Raw genomic sequence first — 22949 nt, forward strand, 5'->3', positions numbered from 1 at the left:
AAGGGTCCAATTGCAGTTTTGAACAAATTCAGAACGATTCGAAGGATATGGTATTAGTAATCAATGGAGGAGAGGTCAGGTCATTGGATTCATCAGATTATGGTGACCCCTACATTGATGTATTTGTGGGTGAAAAAAATAATAAAATTACTGGATGATTTAGGAGCCAGGATCACAATGATTACTGATGAACTGTTCCAGGAGAAATGGCCTGGCAAAGTTTTATAGCTCCTGGATTGTGCCACTGTTTCATACGAGGGTACGAGAATTGAGTTAGCCGGATTTTTCAAAGAAACTTTGGCTTTCTGGGGTAATGAAATCTTTAGGAAAATATATGTGGCAATCAAAGGTTTGTGCATTTTGAATTGGTTCCACCAAGGGCTTTTCAAAAAGGTTTTGAGACAGGGAACAAAAGACCAAGGGCTAGATGTAGGTAGAATAGATTTACCGATTTTAAATTACCGAATTTTACCGATTCGGTAATTGAAAATCGGTAAATCTATGGTGTCAACATGTAGGTATTCCAGATGTGCTGGAATACCGAATCGGATGATTTCGGTATTTACCGATTCGGTAAATACCGAATCGGTAATGCCCTTCATTCCTATGGGCTTTGAAGCCCATAGGAATGAATGGGCATTACCGATTCGGTATTTACCGAATCGGTAAATACCGATTTACACAAGTGTGCAGGGGGTGTCACTTTGACACCCTCTGGCACCCCCAAAACAGGCTCGGGTGCCATGTGGCAGGCATACATGCCCTAAAGGCAGGTCTGCCTGTCACATGGCATAGGTTTGCATGCACACATGTGCATGCACACTGGAATCGGTATTTTACCATCAAATTGGATTTGATGGTAAAATACCGATTCGTTAAGGCTCCTGGGACTCTGAAGAGTCCCACTACATATGGGTGGCTCAGAATCGGTAAATTTACCGATTTTTGATTTTGCCGAATCGGTAAAATTACCGAATCAGTAATTTTACCGATTCGGTAAAATAATGCCCCCTACATACCATTCACCTATTTACCGAACGGTAACGGCCGAAAATACCGATTTTCGGCCGTTACCGACCGACCTACATCGGGCCTCAAGTCTCTGTCATTGTGTATATCACATGGAAGAAGTAAGATCCAAATATTCTTTAGTATTTTCTGAGAAGGTAGTCATGATCAATGGATTTTATCATGAAATAAAGGTTAAAGAGGGGTCCATTCCCATAAAGCATAAACTTCACAGCACACCCATTCTCAGTCAGAGATGATCTAGGGAAAGAGTTGAGAGGTTTGTGTGACAAAGGTAGAATAGAGCCCATTGAATCATGTCTTTTGTTGTCTCCATTGGTGGGTGCAAACAAACAGAACAGGGAAATAAGGGTTTGCATTAACAAAACAATATGTGTAGATTTTACATCGACACCCAAAGATTTCCAACCTGTTGCAACTCATTACTGGGCTAAGAGGTTCAGCAAGTTGGACTTATCCTTAGTATAGCATCAGCAGCCACAGCCCGTGCAGGTAAGAGTGGTGAGGTGATGGGGGAGATTTCGAGAAACGAGGATGAGGGAAAATTACTTATTTATTTTATTTTCCCTCATCATTGTCTGTTGAAATCACCCCACCCAGACCCACCTCCCCACATATTTTTACCTGCACGGTCCCCGGCTGACCATCAGGTGGTCAGGGCCGGACTGAGAACCAAAACCGGCCCTGGCAAAGAGCTCGGCCGCCCCCCCCCCCCCACCCCCCGGGGGGGTTTGGGGGTGCGACAACGCTCTTTGCCAGGGCCGGTTTTCGGCCGATTTTGTTACAGGGCCGTTTTTGCAGCAACGCTCTTTGCCAGGGCCGGTTTTCGGCCGATTTTGTTACAGGGCCGTTTTTGCATCACCGCTGCAAAAACGGCCCTGTAACAAAAACGGCCCTCAGGGGCCCAAAACCGCCCACACCCTTGCGGCGCACCGGGGGATTGCCCGGTGCCCGCAACGGCCAGTCCGGGCCTGTAGGTGGTCTTATAACCTGAATCCAGAAAAAAGGCAGCTTTTGTCTCACCGTTTGGCACGTTCCAGTACTGCAGGAGGCTATTTAAGTTGGCTACTGTTGGGGCAGTATTTTAATGAATAATGAACCACCTTTTTAAGGGAATGAACGCAGTGGTAGCATTTCCGGATAACGTGTTGATCTTTGCAGCATCCAGAGAAGAACATGACAGCATTCTTGACCAAGTGCTGTCCATTTTCCAAGAAAAAGGGGTTCTGCTTAAAATGGAAATATATGAATTGCGCAATGACAAAGTGAAATATTGCAGCCATGTTGTATCAGGAGACGGCATCGGACCGAGGCCAGGTTTAGTTGATGCCCTTATCAATGCAGTGACACCCATTGATAAAACAACTCTAAAGTAATTTATGGGTTTATGTGAATATAATGACAGTTTTACTTCAGATTATGCCTCTCACATTAAAGCGTTTGACTGGACTGTTAAAAAGGTGTTGTTTGATTGGTATATCAAGTGTCAGGAGGTGTCTAAAAGACATTTAGCAAGTTCCAAGGTTTGTGAACCTTTCCACCCCAAAGTGTCTTGCTGCATAGCTGTTGATGCCAGCAATCATGGTTTAGGGACTGTACTTACTCAGAGTGAGGAAGGTGTAGAAAACACTATTGGTATGCGTCCAGAAAACTCAGGAAGTCCAAGACTTGCTTCTCCACTATTGAGACAGAACTTTTGGCTTGTTGGTGGGTTATAAGAATAAGCCCTATATGCGGGGAACTAAGTTCACTGTAAAGACAAACCACAACCTTTGGTGACAATATGAAGTTTTGATAGGGTAAAAGATCAAACTACTTGCATAGCTAGGTTGTCAATGAAGCTCTTGCAATTTCAATTCGACATTGTTCACATTCAAAGAGTGAAATATGCAAGAGATGATTCCTTGTCTAGATGCTGCTCAAAAGAATATGTTGATGTGGATGATGAACGATGCAAGGAAAGTTGTTTGATTGCAGCAATCAACTTGGAGCAGATGTATGCGATATTTGAAGCAGAATGGAGGACGAAAATTGTAGCTGATGAAGTCATTAAAAAACCCATCAAGTATGTCATGAAAGGATGGCCTTATGAGAAATCTGTTGAGGTAGCATGCCAGCATTTTTGGAAAGTTGCGGATGATCTGTCAGTGGAGTACGGCTTGATGCTCAGAGTTGAGAAATTGGTACCACCTACTGGGTTGAGGTACAGGCTTATCAAAATGGCTGATGAGGGACACTTAGGGCGTACCTTTACCAAATGCCAGCTAAGGCAAATGTTTTGGTGGCCTTCGATGGATAGAGAGGTAGATGAATTTGTCAGTAAGTGTGCCATTTGAGCCACTTTAGAGAAACTTTTTGTTGTCAAAAAACTCCCTTAACAACCGATTGAGTGGGCATCTCGTGCATGGGAAAAAATTGGGATTGACCTTGCTGGCCCATTTTATGTCCTTTCAAGCTAGTGCAGCTTTGAATTAGTTTAGGTTGAATTATATTCTAAGTGTCCTGAGCCTAATGCAAATACTGTAGTTTTTGATGAATATTTTCATGCGAGAAGGCTTTCCACAGTTTCTATTGTCAGACAAATTTGTCCAATTTGTAAATGAAGAAGTGAAAAAAATTTTAAGGTCTGGAGATGTAAAGCACTTGAGAACATCACTGTACCATCCCCAAAGTAATGGTCAGGTGGAGCGCATGAATTGGGTGATGGTACAGTGTGTTTGATGGCCAGTTTCAAATAAGTATGCTGTAAGTTCCATGCTATGGTTCTATTGTAATAGCCTACAAAGTTCTACGCTGGTATCTCCCTTTGAATTGTTGAGAAGAAGAAAGCCATTCACTAAGTTATGCCAAGTTGAATGGGGAAATTGATAAAATTCAGATTGTTGTGAGATGAATGTGATGTGACAGTCAAGAAAAACACTGTTGAGGTAAAGGCCAAGCAAAAATAGGTCTGTGAAAGTCAGTCTAGGGGGAGTGAGATGAAGTTAAAAATAAGTGATGTAATCGGTATCCGGAAGGGAGTGCATGTGCAAAGGCGAAGAAAAGTTTTAATGGTCCTGTTCTGATAGACAATGTCTGCGGTAACGCAGTCAGAGATGATCATAATGAGTTTGTGCTCCAGTGAGAGGTGATGATAAAGCCAAAGGATGGTGGTCTCAGGAGCTAAGGTACCTACCAAAGGGTAAGGGGTGTTACGTGCCTCACCAATGGACCACTCTTAAGAAAGTGGGGAAGGAAAAAGATCCCTTTTTAGGTCGAGCCTAGGCAGTGCATGCGCTGTCTGCAAGACCTGAAGTAATGACAATACAGAGTGTAAACCCGCCTGCTGCTTGGCATTGGTTCACTCCTATATGCAGGCTCCCTATTAGTCGGTGCTGGCAAAACGTAATTTCCATTTTAGCCTAGCAGTTCCGACCAACTACAGTTTCATTACACTGTAGGTGCTGATGTGTTTTGTTTGAGGACTACTTATTTTTACCATGGCGCCCGCTTAAGGGGCTGCCATTCACATAGGTTTTATGTACACTGGCGGGTGCCATGCTTTGTTTCAGCACGGCGCCAGCTTTAATGTTTAACACCAAACATCACAGGCCTTATTTATGAAGGCCTTGCGTCAGTTTTGCGCCGCCGGTGCGTCACTTTTTGTGACGCACCAGCGGTGTAAAAAATGCGCCCTGTTGCGCCATTTTTAAACCCCTGCGCCACATTATACTTGCGTCAGGTATAATGTATGCAGAGGGGGCGTTCCTCCGCAAAAAGCCTTGTAATAGTGACGCAGTGAAATCTATGAGATTTCACTGTGTCACTGTTAGGACGCTGTTGCGTCAAAATCTTGCGCCTGCCTCACAGCAGGCGTAAGACTGACGCAAGCCCTTTCACATGGGGCTTTCCCCATGTGAAAGGACGCATTGCTGGAGTTGCGTCACTTTTGTGACACACTCCAGCAATGCGTCACTTTTGCGCTTACAGATACGTCAGAAATACTGACGTATCTGTAACTCCTTGCGACATGATGCGTCATACATTAAATATGACGCATTAGGAATGTCGCAAGGAGTGCGCAGTGAAAAGTGACGCATCGCTGTTTTCACGCAGCAATGCGTCACTTTTCATAAATGAGGCCCCACGTACTTAAGTTTTAAGCCAAGGCTCTGCCGAATGAAGACAAATTTTTCAAGGTAAGCACTGATTTTGGTTTTCAGGACAGGGAAATGTCTTCCTGCTCACACCTAACTTAAAACAAAACCACTCGGTAGCATATAATTATAAAAGCTGTTTTTTCTACTGAGACTCCGGCGGACACGCTTCATGCATGTTTGCCATAAATTACCTCATCTTCCTGTGGCTCCCCCCACCTCCTCCCGCACATTGCTACCGCTCCGACAGAGGAAATCCAAATGTATGTGGCCCTTTGCATTGGGAATCACGTATTTAACATACAATGTGAATGGCTGGTGGAAATATTTGCACGTCCTGTTTTAACACGAAGCAATGTCAGCATAAGTGTTGTGCCAGGGGGCCAGGGGTGACTGGGGGGGTCAACTCCGGGGCCTACTCTCAATGGGGCACTTTGATTGAGATCTAAGGCCTTCACTTGGCCACACTTTAAATAAGGCACGGACACTGGGATAACTGTGTTGCTCTGCACGTCACCGCCAAGTGCCAACGTACGTACGGGCCCCTTTATTAAGAACCCGGTCACGTGTCTCCCACACTGCACGCCTGTTGCGTCACAGGCGTGCAGACACTAGAACACAACACATAAGGGCCTTCTTTTTGAAGTCTTTTTTTTAAAATTGTACAGCAATCCTAGAAAAAGGATAATGGCCTAACGGTCTAAGTAGTGGGGGCTACTATTCCAATCACTCCCAAGGCACGAGTTCGAGTCGGACTGCTGCCAGGCTGCCAGCTAATTTTATTCTCCTGCAATGTCCTATCGTATTTTGATGATGTTTAGGGCATCTTTATTTTAAAGATATTAGGATCTGGTCTCTTCATCACTAAACATTTTTATTTTAAAAATATTAGGTTCTGGTCTCTTCCTCAAGAAACTACATTACAGGAACATTGCTACTAATGTTAACAGTAGCAAATGCATGACGAAATCTGTTTTGATGTGTGCAGAGTTAAAGATATTTGACTAACACGATGTTTCTGGTCACCTCCCAAGATCAGCTAATTTTTAAGTATCTCATGTTGACACACTCAAGTGTCAAAAACATAATTTAAGATTTAGTCAGCAAATGGGTAAAGTCTATGATGACTGTGGCACAGGAGAAATGAAATTGTGAGCATTGTGTGATTCTGCAAATTAGCAGGATTTAGAATCGTGCCTAAAGCAGCCACAAGGGCTTGAGGACGTGTGCAGTTCTGAGTTGCAGGCTTCTAAAACTAAATTAGTAATGTTCTTTAATCAACATGATTTAAATATTTACTTATACACACTCTAACCACAGCGGCCAGTGCGAGTCTGCATCTGAGGCTCAGAGTGACTGAAAACCATGGCCCCGACGAGGAGTCTCCAGCAGCCTGGATCAGTCGCATGGTACCATGATGAGAGACACAGACGGGGTGCAAGCAGCGGCGGACACCAAAACTGAATTACAAACTTCCACCCGCTAGCACCACCCACTCAGCTGACTTAAATTTGGTCCCTCATTTGTGTTGGCCTGTGTTTTTCTCCCTATTGCCTTACCGTGCCCTCCATCTTCTGTCCCCCCACCTGCGTCATCTGTGTTCCTTTACAATAACCCCTATGTTGCTGCCCCGTCCGTCCTGTCCGCCTATGCTCCTTCAATATCCTCCTTCCCTGTGTTGCTCTCCCCCTTGTTTCTTCTACACCGTTTGCATCTTGCTACCACTAATACACAACAACACCCTGTCTCTTGGTGTTTTACTATTGGCCTGTGTGCATTGATTCCTTATCTTTATGAGTCTTTGTGGACAAGTGTCTGATCTGTTGGACTTTGTAAATAAATAGGTGTCTGTAGGTGTGTCATTGTGTGCATGCTTTTTGGGTGCATGTGTATCCGTATGCTGCTTGCCTGTATGAACATACACAGAAAACAAGCATTGGAAATGCAATTGGTCTCGCATTTGTTGGAGTTTGTAGCTATTGGCATTGTAGATGGCAATGTTTTGTACTTGCGCAATAGGTCTTGTATTTTTTGAAGCTACTCTTACGCGAGTTTAAGCTATTGGCATTGTAAATGACAATGCCTTTTTTTAATGTTTTTAAAACCAAAACAAAAATAAAAGGCATTGTTATTAGCAATGTCAATAGTTCAAACTCGCTTAAATGCGAGACTTATTGCATTGCAAATGCTTGTTTAATATAGCCCTCGCCCACTTTAATAGTGGCATGCTAAATTATCAGGTTCACCCTCACTCCTAAAGATCAGGCTGGGCTTAAACCTATTTCAGGGACAACTTATGAAGATAGTTAAATACCTGAAGAGATAAAAATTCCTCATCCACTCCCGGGGTATCCCTTTATTAGTGGGGTGGATGGGAAAGATTAAAAATATATAATATACGATTGGGGTTTAGGATGCAATGGTCCTATGACCCTAAAATTACCATCATGTTTCAGCCCTATACTAATAACTTGAAGAGGTCCTGTGCTTTTGTCTGGGTGGGTTCATAAATTTAACAATCCCCCAGGGATGTATTTTACCTGTTCTTGTGCGGCATGCAAATATACCCAAAGCTTGCACAGGCAGCGCAATACTGGCCACTCTTGATTGTACCTGCAATTACAAAATATGTGTGGCACGAGGAAAGGTGCCATCAAGCGGCTTCTCATACGTGACACGCACATCTTCCCTTTTTGTGTGCCTAATCACATGCTACTAATTGTGAGCATTATTTGTCACTCATTGTTGTCTTTTTGACCTAGTTTCTATTTGAAACGTTTTATAGTGAATCACCAAGCGGGTGTCGAGAAAAAGGAGCATTCCCAAAACGCAAAATCTCCATGCATTTTTCATGGACATTTTAGGCAACTCCACCATAAAAACTGCTGCACAGATTGACACCAAATTTGGCAGGAAGCAAGATCTTGGCCCAGAAAGTGTGCTTTTTGTTAACCCAGGGTGGAGCTTGCATAGTGGTACTCCTCGGAATTTTTAACGGAATTACTGGAAATCACTCTAAAATTCCATGGCCTGGCAGAGTCACTCATTGTCCCCCCCATCCCACCCGCCCCGTGAAACCCCTACCCCCTTCCGCTAAACCCTTTTCCACCCTCCCTGCATAGTAAGGCCTGATGGCTGGGAGACTTACCTTCCTCCCAAATCGGTGCTCTGCTCCTGCTGCTGGCTCCATTCGGCTTCCACTGCTCCAGGTCAATTAACAAGAAAAACTGTAGTGCGCATGGCATACTGCGTGAAGGCATGTCTGACTCTATGAAATCCCATTTTATTTTTTTTCAAATTCTACATATACGTATATCCTTATAAACAGAAGAATAAGCCTATATCCCAACACAAATATATACAACCTCATGTACTTATACCATAACCATACACAAATATTTTGTTATGTTAGAATATAATTTTTATTTAATAGCTAAATATATTGTTATACCCTTAGAAAAAGCTTGAAAACTAATATGCGTAGGTTCAGGCACCTATCCTATAGTCATATTTACATAATCTGACATATTAATTATCAAGCATAAAACCCATATGCAAAGACTCATGCACATATAAGTTATCTACATACTATGACTTAAATGTATATGTAAAGCATAAACGTACATTTATTGACATAGACATAACAGTTTTTTTTTAGTTTCTTTTACAAATATCATATATCCTATATCCATAAAATAAGGACAAGCCTACCTCCTCTGTCTCAGTCCACAATCTGCGCCAAAACCTTGATAATTTGCAGCGTGATCCTAAGTTGGCGTGACTATTGCAATTCTCTCCTCTTAGGTTCCCCTGACTTTTTAATAAATAAACTGTATAGAGTTCAAGCTCCTGCAGCCAAATTGCCTTTGAACCGGTCCAAATCGTCCGCTTCTGGCGCTATTAAAGAGCTAGACTGGCTACCAGTCAAGCAGAGAATGGTTTTTCAATTCTTATGCATTGTCTTCAAAGGTTTTCATGGCATTGGACCAATCTCTCTGCAGAACTATTTTCAAAGATATTCCCAGAGGAGATGTCTGTGCTCCTCTTTGGCCAACCTAATCTGTAACCCTAAATTCAAGGCAACCAGGAAAGGGGGTGGGCTTTTGCAGTGAGAGCAGCTCTACTCTGGAATCTGGTTCCTGTCTCCCTTAGTTTTCAGTGGGCTTGCTGCATTTCAGAAAAGCCCTGAAAACTTGGGGGCAGATTTACAAGGCCCTTGCACCACGTTTGCGTCAATTTTCCCATGTTAAAAGTGACTCAAAAGTGGTGCGAGGGGTTTGTAAATCTGCCCCCTTGGGGCCTCATTTATGAAAAGTGACGCATCGCTGCGTGAAAACAGCAATGCGTCACTTTTCTTTGCGCCCTCCTTGCGACACCAATGATGTGTCATATTTACATTATGACGCATCATTGCGCAAGGAGTTACAGATACGTCAGTATTTCTGACGTATCTGTAAGCGCAAAAGTGACGCATTGCTGAAGTGTGTCACAAAATTGACGCAACTCCAGCAATGCGTCCTTTCACATGGGGCAAGCCCCATGTGAAATGGCCTGCGTCAGTCTTACGCCTGCTGTGAAGCAGGCGCAAGATTTTCCAGAAGTGACGCAGTGAAATCTCATAGATTTCACTGCGTCACTTCTACGACCCTTTCTTGCGTCAATACGCCCCCCTTGCATACATTATACCTGGCGCAGGTACAATGTGGCGCAGGGGTTTACAAAGTGACGCATCTACCGAGATGCGTCACTTTGTAAACATGGCGCAACAAGGCACATTTTTTACGCCACTGGTGCGTCACAAAAAGTGACGCACCGGCGGCGTAAAAGTGACGCAAGGGCTCATAAACGAGGCCCTTGGTTCTTTCCTTAGTAATTCTCGCGCTCTTTTGTCGGCTGCACAGCTAGAATGCCCATGGTACTTAAGGTTACTAGCGCCATGATACCTTTTTGGTAAGAAGTGCACTCTATAAATCTAAAGGTTAATAAAATAAATAAAACTATACAAGGCATACTCTCAAGTACATGTATACATCTACATGGCCATATTTACATAAGTGGACTTACATGTCCGTGTCATACATACAAGTCCATGTCTTCATCTAATAGTAAATGGTTTTTTTGTACATTTTTGCACATCACACCATTTGAACTTGAACGCTGGCATTTCAGCCTAGGATGTCAAAATATTTAATATTTTGAGGGGCAGATTTATGTTGGACTTGCGCCACGTTTGCGTCACGCAATGGCGGTGTAAATGTGGCGCATCCCTGCGACCTATTTACAACGTGACGCATCTAGGCAGATGCGTCACGTTGTAAAGCCCTGCGCCACATGTGGGCGTTCCGGCGCAGGGCTACAAGATTTCACTCAGTCACTTTTAGGCCAATGCTGCTTCAAAACCCTGCGCCTGCTTGAAGCAGGCGTAAGGCTTGACACAGCCTTGGACAGATAGGGCACCCCCGAGCCTTGCAGGAGCTGCGTCGTGCTTGCGACGCAACTCCAGCAATGCGTCACCTTTACGGCACAGATGCGTCACGCATCTGTGCCGTTTTTGCCCCAATGCGGCGCCCCATGGGTGGCGGAGCTGCGGCGCACAATAACTGCCGCATCCCTGGGGATGCACCAGTTATTGTAAATCTGCCCCATATGTTTCAGTTTGCTTCCTTCTGATCACCTTCAGGATAAGAGGCTCTCGTTGAAGAATAGAGCCTTGTCCAGAAATATCCTTTCTAGTGGGACTAATTGAACTTTATTTTTACTTTCTGGGTCTCTGACAAGAAAACGATAAAGCAGGAAACAGACAAAAAAACAAGAGAATAGAGAATTGGTCCATCTTATGCCGAGGCAGAATTCTTCCAACCGAACTGCACTCCTTAATAACACAGGGGAAATGAAAACAGGCGACGAAATGGCAGGCTTTAATTAATTTTGAAAGAATATTGCGGATAGAGCTGTCGGCCACCCAGTGGTGGTTAACTTTCTAAATCTGGTCTTTTCCTTTTTCCAGCTGTGACGATGCGCAGAGTGAAGATTCGCAGCCCCCCGAGGCTGAGAGCTTCGAGATGCTTCGGAGAGGCTGCAGATACTGTGCGGGGCAGAGGTAAGTCTGACCCACTGTGATCAGTGTGACCGACAGTACCTAAGGCCTGTCCCACATTTATGAAATATTCACATAATACAGACCAGAAACTAAGGGGCTTTATTGCAAGCCCCTTGCGCCACCGGTGGGTCACTTTTACTATGACTTGTAAATAAGCCACATAGGGCCATATATATCAAGATACCAATTAGCGATTCTGTAATAGCAATTTTTAAGAAATCGCTATTTCAGAATCGCTAATTGGTATGTATCAAGAAAATCGCAATTTTTTAGCGATTTCTTGATATCCCTTAATTGTGAATTCGCAAATTGCGAATTCGCACTTAAGGAATACTTTCCCATTCATTGGAAGGAATGGGAAATTATTCTCAATTTGCGATTCGCAATTTGCTAATCGCAAATTGAGAATAATTTCAAGGGTGCAGGGGTATCCAAAGGACACCCTGTTGCACCCCTGAAATATGCATGGGTGCACATGTGGCGCACATACATGCCCTAAGGGCATGTATGTGCGTCACATGGCACTTTGAAAAATGTTGAAATGTGCATTTTTCAAGGAAATCGCAACTTACCACCAACTAAAAGTTGGTGGTAATTTGCGATTCCTTAAGGGCATTTTTGAATTTTTTTTTGCTTAATACATTGCATTTAAGGAATCGCAAAATTTGCGATTCCTTAAATGCAATCGCAAAATAAGGAATCGCAAATTTTGAGATTCCTTATTGTGCACCCAAATTCTTTCATACATACCATTTTGCGAAAATGATTTTGCAACATATGGCCCTTAAATTGCTACTCTGGATTGCGTGTAAGTGTGAGAGCAGAAGAGTGCCATACCATACCTACTACAATATAGCACTGTTTTCCTCTCTACATGCCCTAGTGAACTTTAGGCTGTTATGCATCCTTGTGCAATAGTGCAAGAGGGGGCATTTTGTAAGGAATCGTTTTTTTTTTTTTTACAGATGGGGCTCTTCCCCACCTGTAAAAAATCTGGGGCCCTGTTCCTGCTTTTTGTGTGTGCTTTACAATGCAGCACACATACAAAGTAGTGAAAACGTGGAGGAATTAAAACATTTCTACTCATTATGCCTGCTTTGAGAAGGTGTAAGATTTAGTCCATAAATGGTTGTTGATAGGGATTCGCATCAAAACCCATGGGTGGCTGCTTGGGAACGCCCTATATACCACTCATGGAATTCCCCCTTGACACAAAGTAATACAATGTGCAACTTTATATTACTTTGAGAACCTACCCAACGCAGTATGGCCGGGATGCCCGCCACCCCCTCCCAACACCAATCCCCAAAGGATGGGAGAAGTCGGACACAGGTTGGAACTTTTGGAAGGCGGGGGGGAGTTACCCCCCCGGCCGTATTTATTAAAATACTAGCAGCCCGTCCCGACGTTGCCCGGGAGCAATTATGCTTCAGGGCCTCCTCCCGCCCCGCTTTTGTAACCTGCAGATGTAACTTTTCCCTCCTGTATTTTACTTTGCTTCTGTGGCCCCGCCCGCCCCACTTTTGTAACTGCACATGGCTTCCCAGAGTAAGACTGATCTGAAAGTTCATCCTCCTCACTCTGTTCTCCCAAAGATGAGTGTGTTGTTGTCAGACATCATACATAAGGATACTTGAATTGAGGTAAAACAACTTGTGCAATGGCGTGCTGCCTAGTGCTGTCTCAATGATCTTTCCCCCTCCCCCAGCCCCCACCACTGCACTGTGGTCAGTTACTGGAAGGCATTTCCCTCCAGCCCCACATTTCCTATTTTTCTTAATGCAGTACCTGCTGTTTGAGATGCTCCTGTCACAATAAGCAGTGCTGTCCGAAAAGCGCTCTGTTGCTCTCTGGAGGCTTCTTTGCTCTTTGATAATGGCCACTGTTTTCAACGAAATTCCACGTTGGACAGTGGCAGCCCCCCCTCTACAGATCCAGACAGCAAAGACTCCAAAGGCATTTTTCTTGTTTTTCAATTAGTCTAATTGTCATGCGCCATGGTTTTTGCAGGTGCCTGTTTCTGTGTTACGTTTTAAACTTTATTAAGGAGTAATCGTGCACTATACTTCCTTTATTTATGGCAATCCCTATCTGTTCAGGATTATGTTTAAAACCCCTCAAATGTTTCCCGAGTTAATATGCATTGAGAGCTCATTATGAGTCGCTCACTACGGGAAGGTTATCCTTCTGTAAACAATTCCCTTTCTTGGTTCTGCTCTTCAACTCTTCCGCTCTCCCCGACCCCCGCCTGCCCCTACATGAGTTCACTAACTTACCTCCGCCGGCGCTGCTTGGCGCTACACTGGCTTAACTGGAAGACTGCACTGAGATGCCACACTGCAGCGGCAACTGAAGTACGGGCAGTAGTGAGAAGAGTTAATGTGATTGACTCCAGAGTAAGGAGAACAGGGCAATGAAACCGAGTTCACCAGCTTCTAAAATGGTTAGGTGCTTTACCGACTGGTTTGGAATGGGAGCCCCCGAGCCACGTATTAGAGCTCAGTGAGAGGCAGGGAGAGGACGGAGTCTCACAATGGGGGCATTGAGGGGTCCTGTGGGCCATGAGTCCCGCCTGGCCTGGCCCAGAGATATGACAAACTAAATGTTGACGTAGGGATTGCACGTGGACAATATTTACGGCCTGACCCCACGCTATACATGGAGATGTAGTGATAGCCATAGCCTCAGTTGTGAGCTAAGGTCACTCGGGAACAATGCACCCCCTCAGTGCGGCAGGCCGAACACAGAGATATGACGATAGTTGCAGTGATGACGTCGGAGGTCACAGGGGAACAGTATATGCCCTCTGACCGTCCAGGCTGAAAGATGCGACGATAACCTCAGATCTGACGTGGGCCACTTGTGAACAATGTCTCCACTCTGCCCAGTTGTCTTTATTTCGGGCCTTCCAGTGGGTCCTTGGACGATGGGCTGGGCGGTCTCTGGGCACGACCTTTGGCATCCTCAGACGTGCGGATTTGGCGTCGCTGGGCCCTTCTCTACCCAATAGAAAATGCTTGTTCCGGACTTGTGTGAATGGAACAAATTCATAGTGCCCGGCAGAGCTGCGCTGGCAGCCCCTGAATAAAGGACCAGAAGTGAGAGCTGGGGGCACAGGGAGCGGCCTACAGTCGTCGGGTGCCCCTGTGTGACCATGGCATGCAAATGAAGTATAGGGGTCGCCACAAACACTGAGCACTCCCTAGGAGTAATCGTGCACTATACTTCCTTTATTTATGGCAATCCCTATTTGTTCAGGATTATGTTTAAAACCCCTCAAATGTTTCCCGAGTTAATATGCATTGAGAGCTCATTATGAGTCGCTCACTACGGGAAGGTTATCCTTCTGTAAACAATTCCCTTTCTTGGTTCTGCTCTTCAACTCTTCCGCTCTTCCCGACCCCCGCCTGCCCCTACATGAGTTCACTTACCTCCGCTGGCGCTGCTCCTGCCTGTCAGCTCGCACTACCGCTCCTCCCCTGCGCCATGTCCGCCGCTCATCTTCCTTTGCCGGTCCTCTGCTCCTGACGTCACCACTCCTCCCCTGCGCCATGACCACAGCTCCTGGGACGCCGCTCCTCCCCTGCTCCTAACGTGACGACGCACGTCGCGGCCGGCGCTACTTTGGGGGGACTACTTTTTTTTTTAATTAATTTTTTTATTAAGGTTTATTTTTTAAGTTAATAAATAACCCTGCCGATTTCAACGGTGTATCGGGTGTGTAGATTGGCGCTGTGGTTCCCGAGTTTACCTTGCCAAAAGGTGCAAGTTCTCTCTTTATAATAGTAGTATAGATGAGACAAAATTTAAAACATTAAATAAAAGTTTCATGAATTATGTACAATTTTACATTTATTACATTTCGATGAAGACATGTTCTTTGGCTAACCTTAACAGATCTCTAATACAAAGGTTTCCTAGCCGAGTCTAGCATCCTGAAAATGCATATATTCTAAATTAAAATTGTACATCCTAGCATTAAGGGCCAACGGCAAGGTCTTAACCGGTGTCAGATCCCTACTACCAAAATCTCGCCCTCGCAGTGTGAGTGGCACATGCGCAGAGGACTCTACCCTCATTGCCAACTGTAACTTCCCTTGTCGTGGTGGGGGCCCCCTTTCCACTCGACGCCATCTTAAAGGTCGTCCGAGTTCCCGTGTGAGGTATCTGTAGGAAGGACAGCGTGGACTCCCCCCCCATCCCCACACTCTCTATCCGCCGTCGCGGATATCCGGCCCCCGGGAAATTCGTAGGAGGGGCATCTAGCCGCCTCCCCCTGGGAGGGGCCTATGGCTGTCTCCCCCTAGGCGACCCATCCTTAGGGGGTGCCGCCTCCCCGTGGAAGGGGTCAATGGCCGCCTCCCCCCAGGCGCTCCCATCCATTCTGGGTGGCGCCTCCCTCTAGGGACCTTGAAATTACTGCTCACCGATCATGACCTTACCGCCCAACCAAAAAATAAAAACGACAGTTGTTTACCTACTAAGGAAAGAAAAAATTCTGACATAGCCTTGATGTGTCATCAACTGCTCTCTCCTACAAGGGAAAAACATTATCCTAAAGGCAGAAATCACATCATTATCTGAAACATTCCTTTACCTCTTCTACAAAGGAAAAAAGGCCTATACATTTCTCTCTAAGCAAAACTTTATTTAAATAAACATTGCCATAAGGGGCTGGTGGGTGGGTCAAAATTGCCGCTTGTTCCGTCGAGGGCTCACGAGCAACGAGTGGGTGCAGCCTTCAGAGCACAGGAACAAGAGGACGCTTCTTTGGATTCCCGCTCTATTTATCCTTCTGCGGGAGGGCGGGTACCCTCCTCCGGTACACCTACTGGGCGTGGTCTTCCGTGTGGGTGTCTAGGACAACCCATCTTGGGTGGGAAAAGGTGCGCCCCGGCTACGCCACTTCGGGCATACCAGCCGAGCCACACCCCCCGCCCAAAATGGTTTCCCGGGGGGATCGGGGCACCCAACCATACGTTCGGTGGGACCGAGTGGTCGCCCCTTTCCATATGGCCGGGATGCCCGCCACCCCCTCCAAACACCAAACCCCAAAGGATGGGAGAAGTCGGACACAGGTTTGAACTTTTGAAGGCGGGGGGGAGTTACCCCCCGGCCGTATTTATTAAAATATGAAACAAAATTTAAAACATTAAATAAAAGTTTCATGAATTATGTACAATTTTACATTTATTACATTTCGATGAAGACATGTTCTTTGGCTAACCTTAACAGATCTCTAATACAAAGGTTTCCTAGCCGAGTCTAGCATCCTGAATTAAAATTGTACATCCTAGCATTAAGGGCCAACGGCAAGGTCTTAACCGGTGTCAGATCCCTACTACCAAAATCTCGCCCTCGCAGTGTGAGTGGCGCATGCGCAGAGGACTCTACCCTCATTGCCAACTGTAACTTCCCTTGTCGTGGTGGGGGCCCCCTTTCCACTCGATGCCATCTTAAAGGTCGTCCGGGTTCCCGTGTGAGGTATCTGTAGGAAGGACAGCGTGGACTCCCCCCCATCCCCACACTCTCTATCCGCCGTCGCGGATATCTGGCCCCCGGTAAATTCGTAGGAGGGGCATCTAGCCGCCTCCCCCCTGGGAGGGGCCTATGGCCGTCTCCCCCTAGGCGACCCATCCTTAGTGGGTGCCGCCTCCCCGTGGAAGGGGCCAATGGCCGCCTCCCCCTGGGCGCTCCCATCCATTCTGGGTGGCGCCCCCCTCTAGGGACCTTGAAATTACTGCTCACCGATCATGACCTTACCGCCACAGGCCGGATAGTTGACCGACTATCCGCCCCCCCCTTCTCCTCCTAAAGGTCATGCTTCCTCAAACCCCTTAGCCATGCTATGAAGTCTCCTATGAGTAAGTCATTCCCCTCCCTGGACAGGTGAACCCCATCATTCAGATACATGTGATCACCCCGAATACACCCGTGTGGAATGCTATGCAACTGCCAAGAGCGAAACAATTTACCAATTTTATTGTTAACCCTTTTCACTGAATGGTTCAGCGCTGACACCGAAAGGCCCCCCCGCCATACCTTCCTGGGGATCATGTGGGACCAGGCAATCGTGCATCCCGGGAGTTTTTTAGCCAACCAGCTAACAGCCAACAGAATGTGTTCCAATAACACTCGTCTACCCAGTGTCACCAAGTCATTGCCCCCCAGGTGTACTATGACTACAGATGGCGGTGACCTTTGCCGCCCTAAAAGACCCTCAAAAAACGATTCGAATTGGTCAAAACAGAGCCCGCCCTTCCCATGAAAGGTAACTCTGTACCCGTATTCCCCAGCTGCGTGAGTCGCGTCACCTGCCTTGAATACGTCCCCAGCGCGTCTCACATATGAGTGGCCCACGACCCATACCACTCTCTCTCCAGTCGGTGATCCTTGACCGCTGGTCTCCTGGTGCTGGGTCGACTTCAAATTCCGCCCCGCGTGACAGGCTCGCGAAACTGTAATTCAAACAAAAGGCAAGAAGCGTGAGTGCATGTTAATTGATCTTTACAACATGTGCAATCGCACATACCTTTTGAAGCAATTCGAGGACCAACGTCCCAACTGTTTTACTTCCTCCGCACTCTGACCCCTGGCTGTAGCCTCAGTAGCAGCCCCTATCCTAAAGGAGTGGGTCCCAAAATCGCACGGGTCCATGCCCGCGGCAGCGATTGACAGTGCTAGCACCCTCTGAAACTGAAATCACGTCAGTGGGGTGCCATCCTTGTGCCTAAGCAAACTCCCCCCCCATGTAGCCGTCCTTAGTGCCAAGTATTCCTCTATACACTTTATCGGGCACGTAGGGGACCCTCGAGCGCGCTGCACGATAACACTATTTCCCATAGCTCCCTGGTCAGTCCTGGACCTGGCTATTGAGATCACCATCAAATCACCCCTTATTTGGACGTGATCCCTGCACAAGCCTCCCTCCATATCTTTCTTGTTCCTTGCGACAAGTTCGCTCACCCGCATAGCCCCATGGAATGCCAATGCGAAAGCTGCCCGGAACCGAACTGCTTCGAAAGGGGAGGAGCACGATCTCATCCAGTTTTGCTACAAGTAGAGACAACCTGTCTAAGCCAATCGGGCGCCTCACATCTTGCTTGCAACCCTCGAGGCGTTGCCAGCCGCGGAGGGCCTTCTTAACCAAAAAGGAACCCGTCGGGTCTTTTATGCCATGCACCTGCGCCATGAATGAAATGGCCGCCCTATGCCTATTGGCCGTTGCCGCTGATCGGCCTTCTCTGTGCAGCGCTACCAGGAACCCCAGGAAGGATTCCTCCTGACCCCAGCTCTGTCTCCCTGTTGGACCCAAAAATGTGCAGTAGGAACAAAACGCTCCTTCGTATGCCTTCCTTGTCCTGGGGCTAGACTGGCTACCACGAGGTCTTGTAATCCGGGGCACCGATTAGCCATAGTGCTTCGGGGAACGGTGCCGCCACTAGGTCCGCTGTGGGCAGATATCCCCTGAAAGCCTGCATACGTGAACGAGAGAGTGCGTCAGCAGCATGATTCAGTACACCTGGCACATGTTTTGCCCTCAACTGTACATTCAATCTCATGCACAGTAGTACAATTTCCTTCAACAATCTCAAGATCCACTTGCAGCGAGCTGCCTGCTGGTTAATGCACTCAACTACAGTCATATTGTCAGACCAAAACACCACTGAGCGGTCACTGAAATGGTCTGGCCATGCCAACAGCGCAACCCAAATGGGGAACAGTTCCAAGAACCCAATGTTACCTGTCAGACCGCTGGAGTGCCACCACGTCGGCCATATTTGCGCCGACCATTGGTTACCAAAGATGGCGCCAAATCCCACGCTCCCAGCTGAGTCAGTCCAGAGACCCAATTCCTCTGAAGACGCTGGTGGCTTGTTCCACACAACTCGACCGTTGAAGTCCGCCAGAAATGCCAACCAAATGCGCATATCCTGGCGAACCTCTGCCGACAGTCTCGTACGGTGGTGTCCCTCCTTGAGACCCACCATAGCTTGTGCAATAGAGCGTGAGAAGGGGCGGGCCATTGGTACCACCCTCAAGGCAAAGTTAAGCTGACCCACTGTTAGCTGTAACTGGTGCAGGGTCACCTTCTCCTTGCCCAGGCATTGTGTCAAGGAAGCCCTAAACTTGGCCACTTTTTCAATCGGTAAACGGAAACACCCCTCCACAGAATCGAGCTCAATTCCCAGAAACTCCAGTGAAGTAGATGGTCCGACCGTCTTACCTGGTGCCAATGGGACTCCAAACTCCCGCATGAGGATGCAGAAGTCCTGCAGCGCCTGCGCACATTTCGTATCGCCGGCTGCTCCCAAGAACAGGAAGTCATCCAGATAGTGCATCACATGCCTATGCCCTGTGGCCTCGGTGAATGCCCACTCCAAAAAACAGCTGAACATTTCAAAATAGGCACAAGAAATCGAGCAACCCATAGGCATGTATTTATCCATGTAATAACTCCCTTGAAAAGCAAAGCCTAGCAATTGCTGATCTCGCGGGTGTACCGGGAGCAACCGGAATGTTGATTCGATGTCTGATTTCGCCATCAGCGCTCCGGAGCCCAGGTGATTTAACATGGCCACGGCATCGTCGAACGATGCGTACCGCACTGAACAAATATCCGGGTCGATGGCTTCGTTCACCGAAGAACCTTTTGGGGCAGACAAGTTGTGAATGAGTCTAAACTCCCCCGGGTCTTACTTTGGGATTACCCCTAGCGGAGAACACACAAAATCCGCCATTGGCGGGCGATGAAAAGGGCCTGCCACCCGCCCCAAGCTGACTTCTTTGGAAATCTTTCTTGCCACTACGCTTGGGTTGTGTTGGACAGATAACTGATTTTTACTAAAGGAGTCCCCCCGAAAATCCCCCGCCGGGATGTTGAAGCCATATAGGAATCCATTCCTCAACACCCCGGCGGATACATTATCCGGGTATTTGTTCAACCAAGGAGTCATAGCCATGATATCGACAGGTGTAGGCAATCGGTTACCAAGCATCACCTCACTCTTGCTTAGACCCCCCTTTTCCTCCCGTTCCGCTGTTCTTAGATCTACAGCTACTTTCTGGGTGTGAGGAGTTCCCACAGCCCGCACACGCATGCCGGAACCTACATGCACCCTGGGGCCTGTTACAGTTGCCTCGATTGAAGCCCCAACAAACCCCCCACTTGCCGCCATTCCCGCCGGTCTTAGGCTGATAATCCCCGCCGGCGCCCGCTCGAAAGGGCACCGCAGGTTTTTGGCGGACTGACCCTGACCCGCTCCCACCCGGCGAGGACGTCCCTGCCGCCCCAGGCAAGAGCTGCTTGTGCCATGACACCGAGTCGAGGCAGTCCCAGGTCAAAGTCGCATCAAACTCTTTCGCTTTTTGGAATTTCATATCATAGCCTTTCCACTCATCCCCCTCATACATGGTATAAAAATCCATAATCCTATTCTGATAACAGGTCAGCTCAGTCATGATTTCTGGTTTGCGTTCCCCCATGACTGCCGTAAATATTGAAAAGGCCTTGACCCAATTTGCTACAGTCTCATCGACCCTAAATTCTGCCATCTTAGCCCGCCATACACTGGGGTGCCATAAATCCTTCTGGGATTTTGTATATTCCATCTCACGATGGTCAGTCAACAAGGAAAACATATTCACATACTTCTCTCCCCATATCAGTTCCTTCGTGGCCGCAGGGATGTGCTGGGCAACCCTTTCCCGCCTTGAAGGTAATGAACCCTCCCCTGCCATTGGCAATGTGTGCTTACCAGGTTCAACCGTCGTGTCTGCCGCCTTTTTCCCGGCTAACTGCAGGTCCTCCCGGCGCCACCTGTGAGGGAACAAGAGGAACACTCGCCGTCGCGGCCTCTCTCGACTGCCGTAACTGCTCGATTATTAGCCTAGCTTCCTCAGCCGGGTCTCCCGCAGCCACTGCCCCCCCCGTTTTCTTTTTGAGCCAGGGCAACACTGCCGCTAACTAGATGGCCAGTTCCGGGGGCATCGCCTCGCCATTAACAGGGGTAACTACAATCGGGATCGGTAAACCTATATCTGGGTTTGGCACCTGGCTGACCACTGGTGTAATGGGGGCGACTGGGGGTACCACAGGAACCGGAACTTCCCCAGAAACCGCCCTCCTCTTCACACGCTTCCCCCTACCCTCAGGGACTACTCCCGGCGAGCCCGGGCCTATTACCTTTTTAGGGCGGCCTGAGCTTTTCTGGGCCGCTAACTGTCTCTTAACTTCGGCCAAACCCCGGCCGATTGAGTCAACTCTTCCGAGCTTTCGGTCCATGCTTGCCATTCGGTTCGACAAATGGCGCAATACCTTCTCCATCTCGGAGCCCTTTCCTGCTTTCTTGCCGGCCATGGCTTCGAGTAATCTTGCTCTAGTTGATCAACGAGGTCCTGGATCCTACGTACTCCAAATAACTGAAAGAAAAACAACAAGATTACAAGTTCTCAAAATTGCCGCTTGTTCCGTCGAGGGCTCACGAGCAACGAGTGGGTGCAGCCTTCAGAGCACAGGAACAAGAGGACGCTTCTTCGGATTCCCGCTCTATTTATCCTTGTGCGGGAGGGCGGGTACCCTCCTCCGGTACGCCTACTGGGCGTGGTCTTCCGTGTGGGTGTCTAGGACAACCCCTCTTGGGCGGGAAAAGGCGCGCCCCGGCTACGCCACTTCGAGCATACCAGCCGAGCCACGCCCCCCGCCCAAAATGGTTTCCCGGGGGGATCGGGGCACCCAACCATACGTTCGGGGGGACCGAGTGGTCGCCCCTTTCCAATTGCGTTGGAAAGTAAATCCCAGCATAACACTTTGCAGCGTGTTTACTTTATGAAAGTAAAGCACACCCATAGCAAAGCGTTAGAAAATCTGTGCCCTAATTTCTCTAATTTAGGCCCTAATTTAACTACAATATCTGATATTTGGTTCCAACAGTCTAGTTTTGTCTTTTTCCCAAATTTAAATATTGTTGAGAATCAATTCCACTTCTGCTTCTTGACAACATCACCAAAGGAATTTAAACCTACCCATACCTCAGAACATAGAACAAGAAGAGGCATCCATGGGTGGGTGCCTGGAAATGCCCATGCTCCACCTAAGTAATGCCTCCGCAACGCAATGTAACACAAGCCCATGCTATACCCTGCGTTCCATTACTTTTTTTTTTATAAATTCACACATAGCCACACAAATTGGCCTTTGCATCTCTTTGTCAATACCAAAATAGATTTTGCTTTGGGCTTGCAGTGGGCCCCTATTGGTGTTGACTTAAGATTTGTGCAGCTTAGCATTACAGATTTTCATTCGGCGTCACATCAATGTTTGTTAATGTGAACCTGTGTTTTATATACATATACCACTAGTTCAGCAGCAACTGTTATGGTAAATACAGCTATATTCAGGAAGATGTCTTTGTGACCACATTAAAAAAGATGCAGAGGTTGTGATTTGCAAAATTAGCAAAACAAACTCACTGATTTACAGCTGAGTAGAGCGAAGAATTTGCTGAGTTTTGGCCATGCTTGTGAATGCTTTCATAATATATGTGCTAAATGACCTAGGGCCAGATGCACGCTTTTTCATTTAGTGCCTTGCATTTTGCGACTCATTGCGAGTCACAAATTGTGAGGCGCTAAATGAAATGTGCAACAGTGTTATTACACTATTTTGCGATTCCCAATGGGGT

At 47.1% G+C, this 22949-nt stretch overlaps 1 protein-coding gene across 1 annotated transcript in view; it reads left to right on the top strand.

Annotated features, from left to right (window-relative positions):
* LOC147706320 (uncharacterized) overlaps positions 1–22949 on the top strand; it is a 54929-nt gene that overhangs the window by 25621 nt on the left and 6359 nt on the right. The window contains exon 4 of the mRNA XM_086929066.1: positions 11173–11265. Within this exon, the coding sequence (XP_086785192.1) occupies positions 11173–11265 (93 nt within the window). The remainder of the gene's footprint in view (positions 1–11172; positions 11266–22949) is intronic.

This window comes from Lissotriton vulgaris, chromosome 7, assembly GCF_964263255.1.
Source record: "Lissotriton vulgaris chromosome 7, aLisVul1.2, whole genome shotgun sequence".
In the NCBI taxonomy this organism is placed as follows: Eukaryota; Metazoa; Chordata; class Amphibia; order Caudata; family Salamandridae; genus Lissotriton; species Lissotriton vulgaris.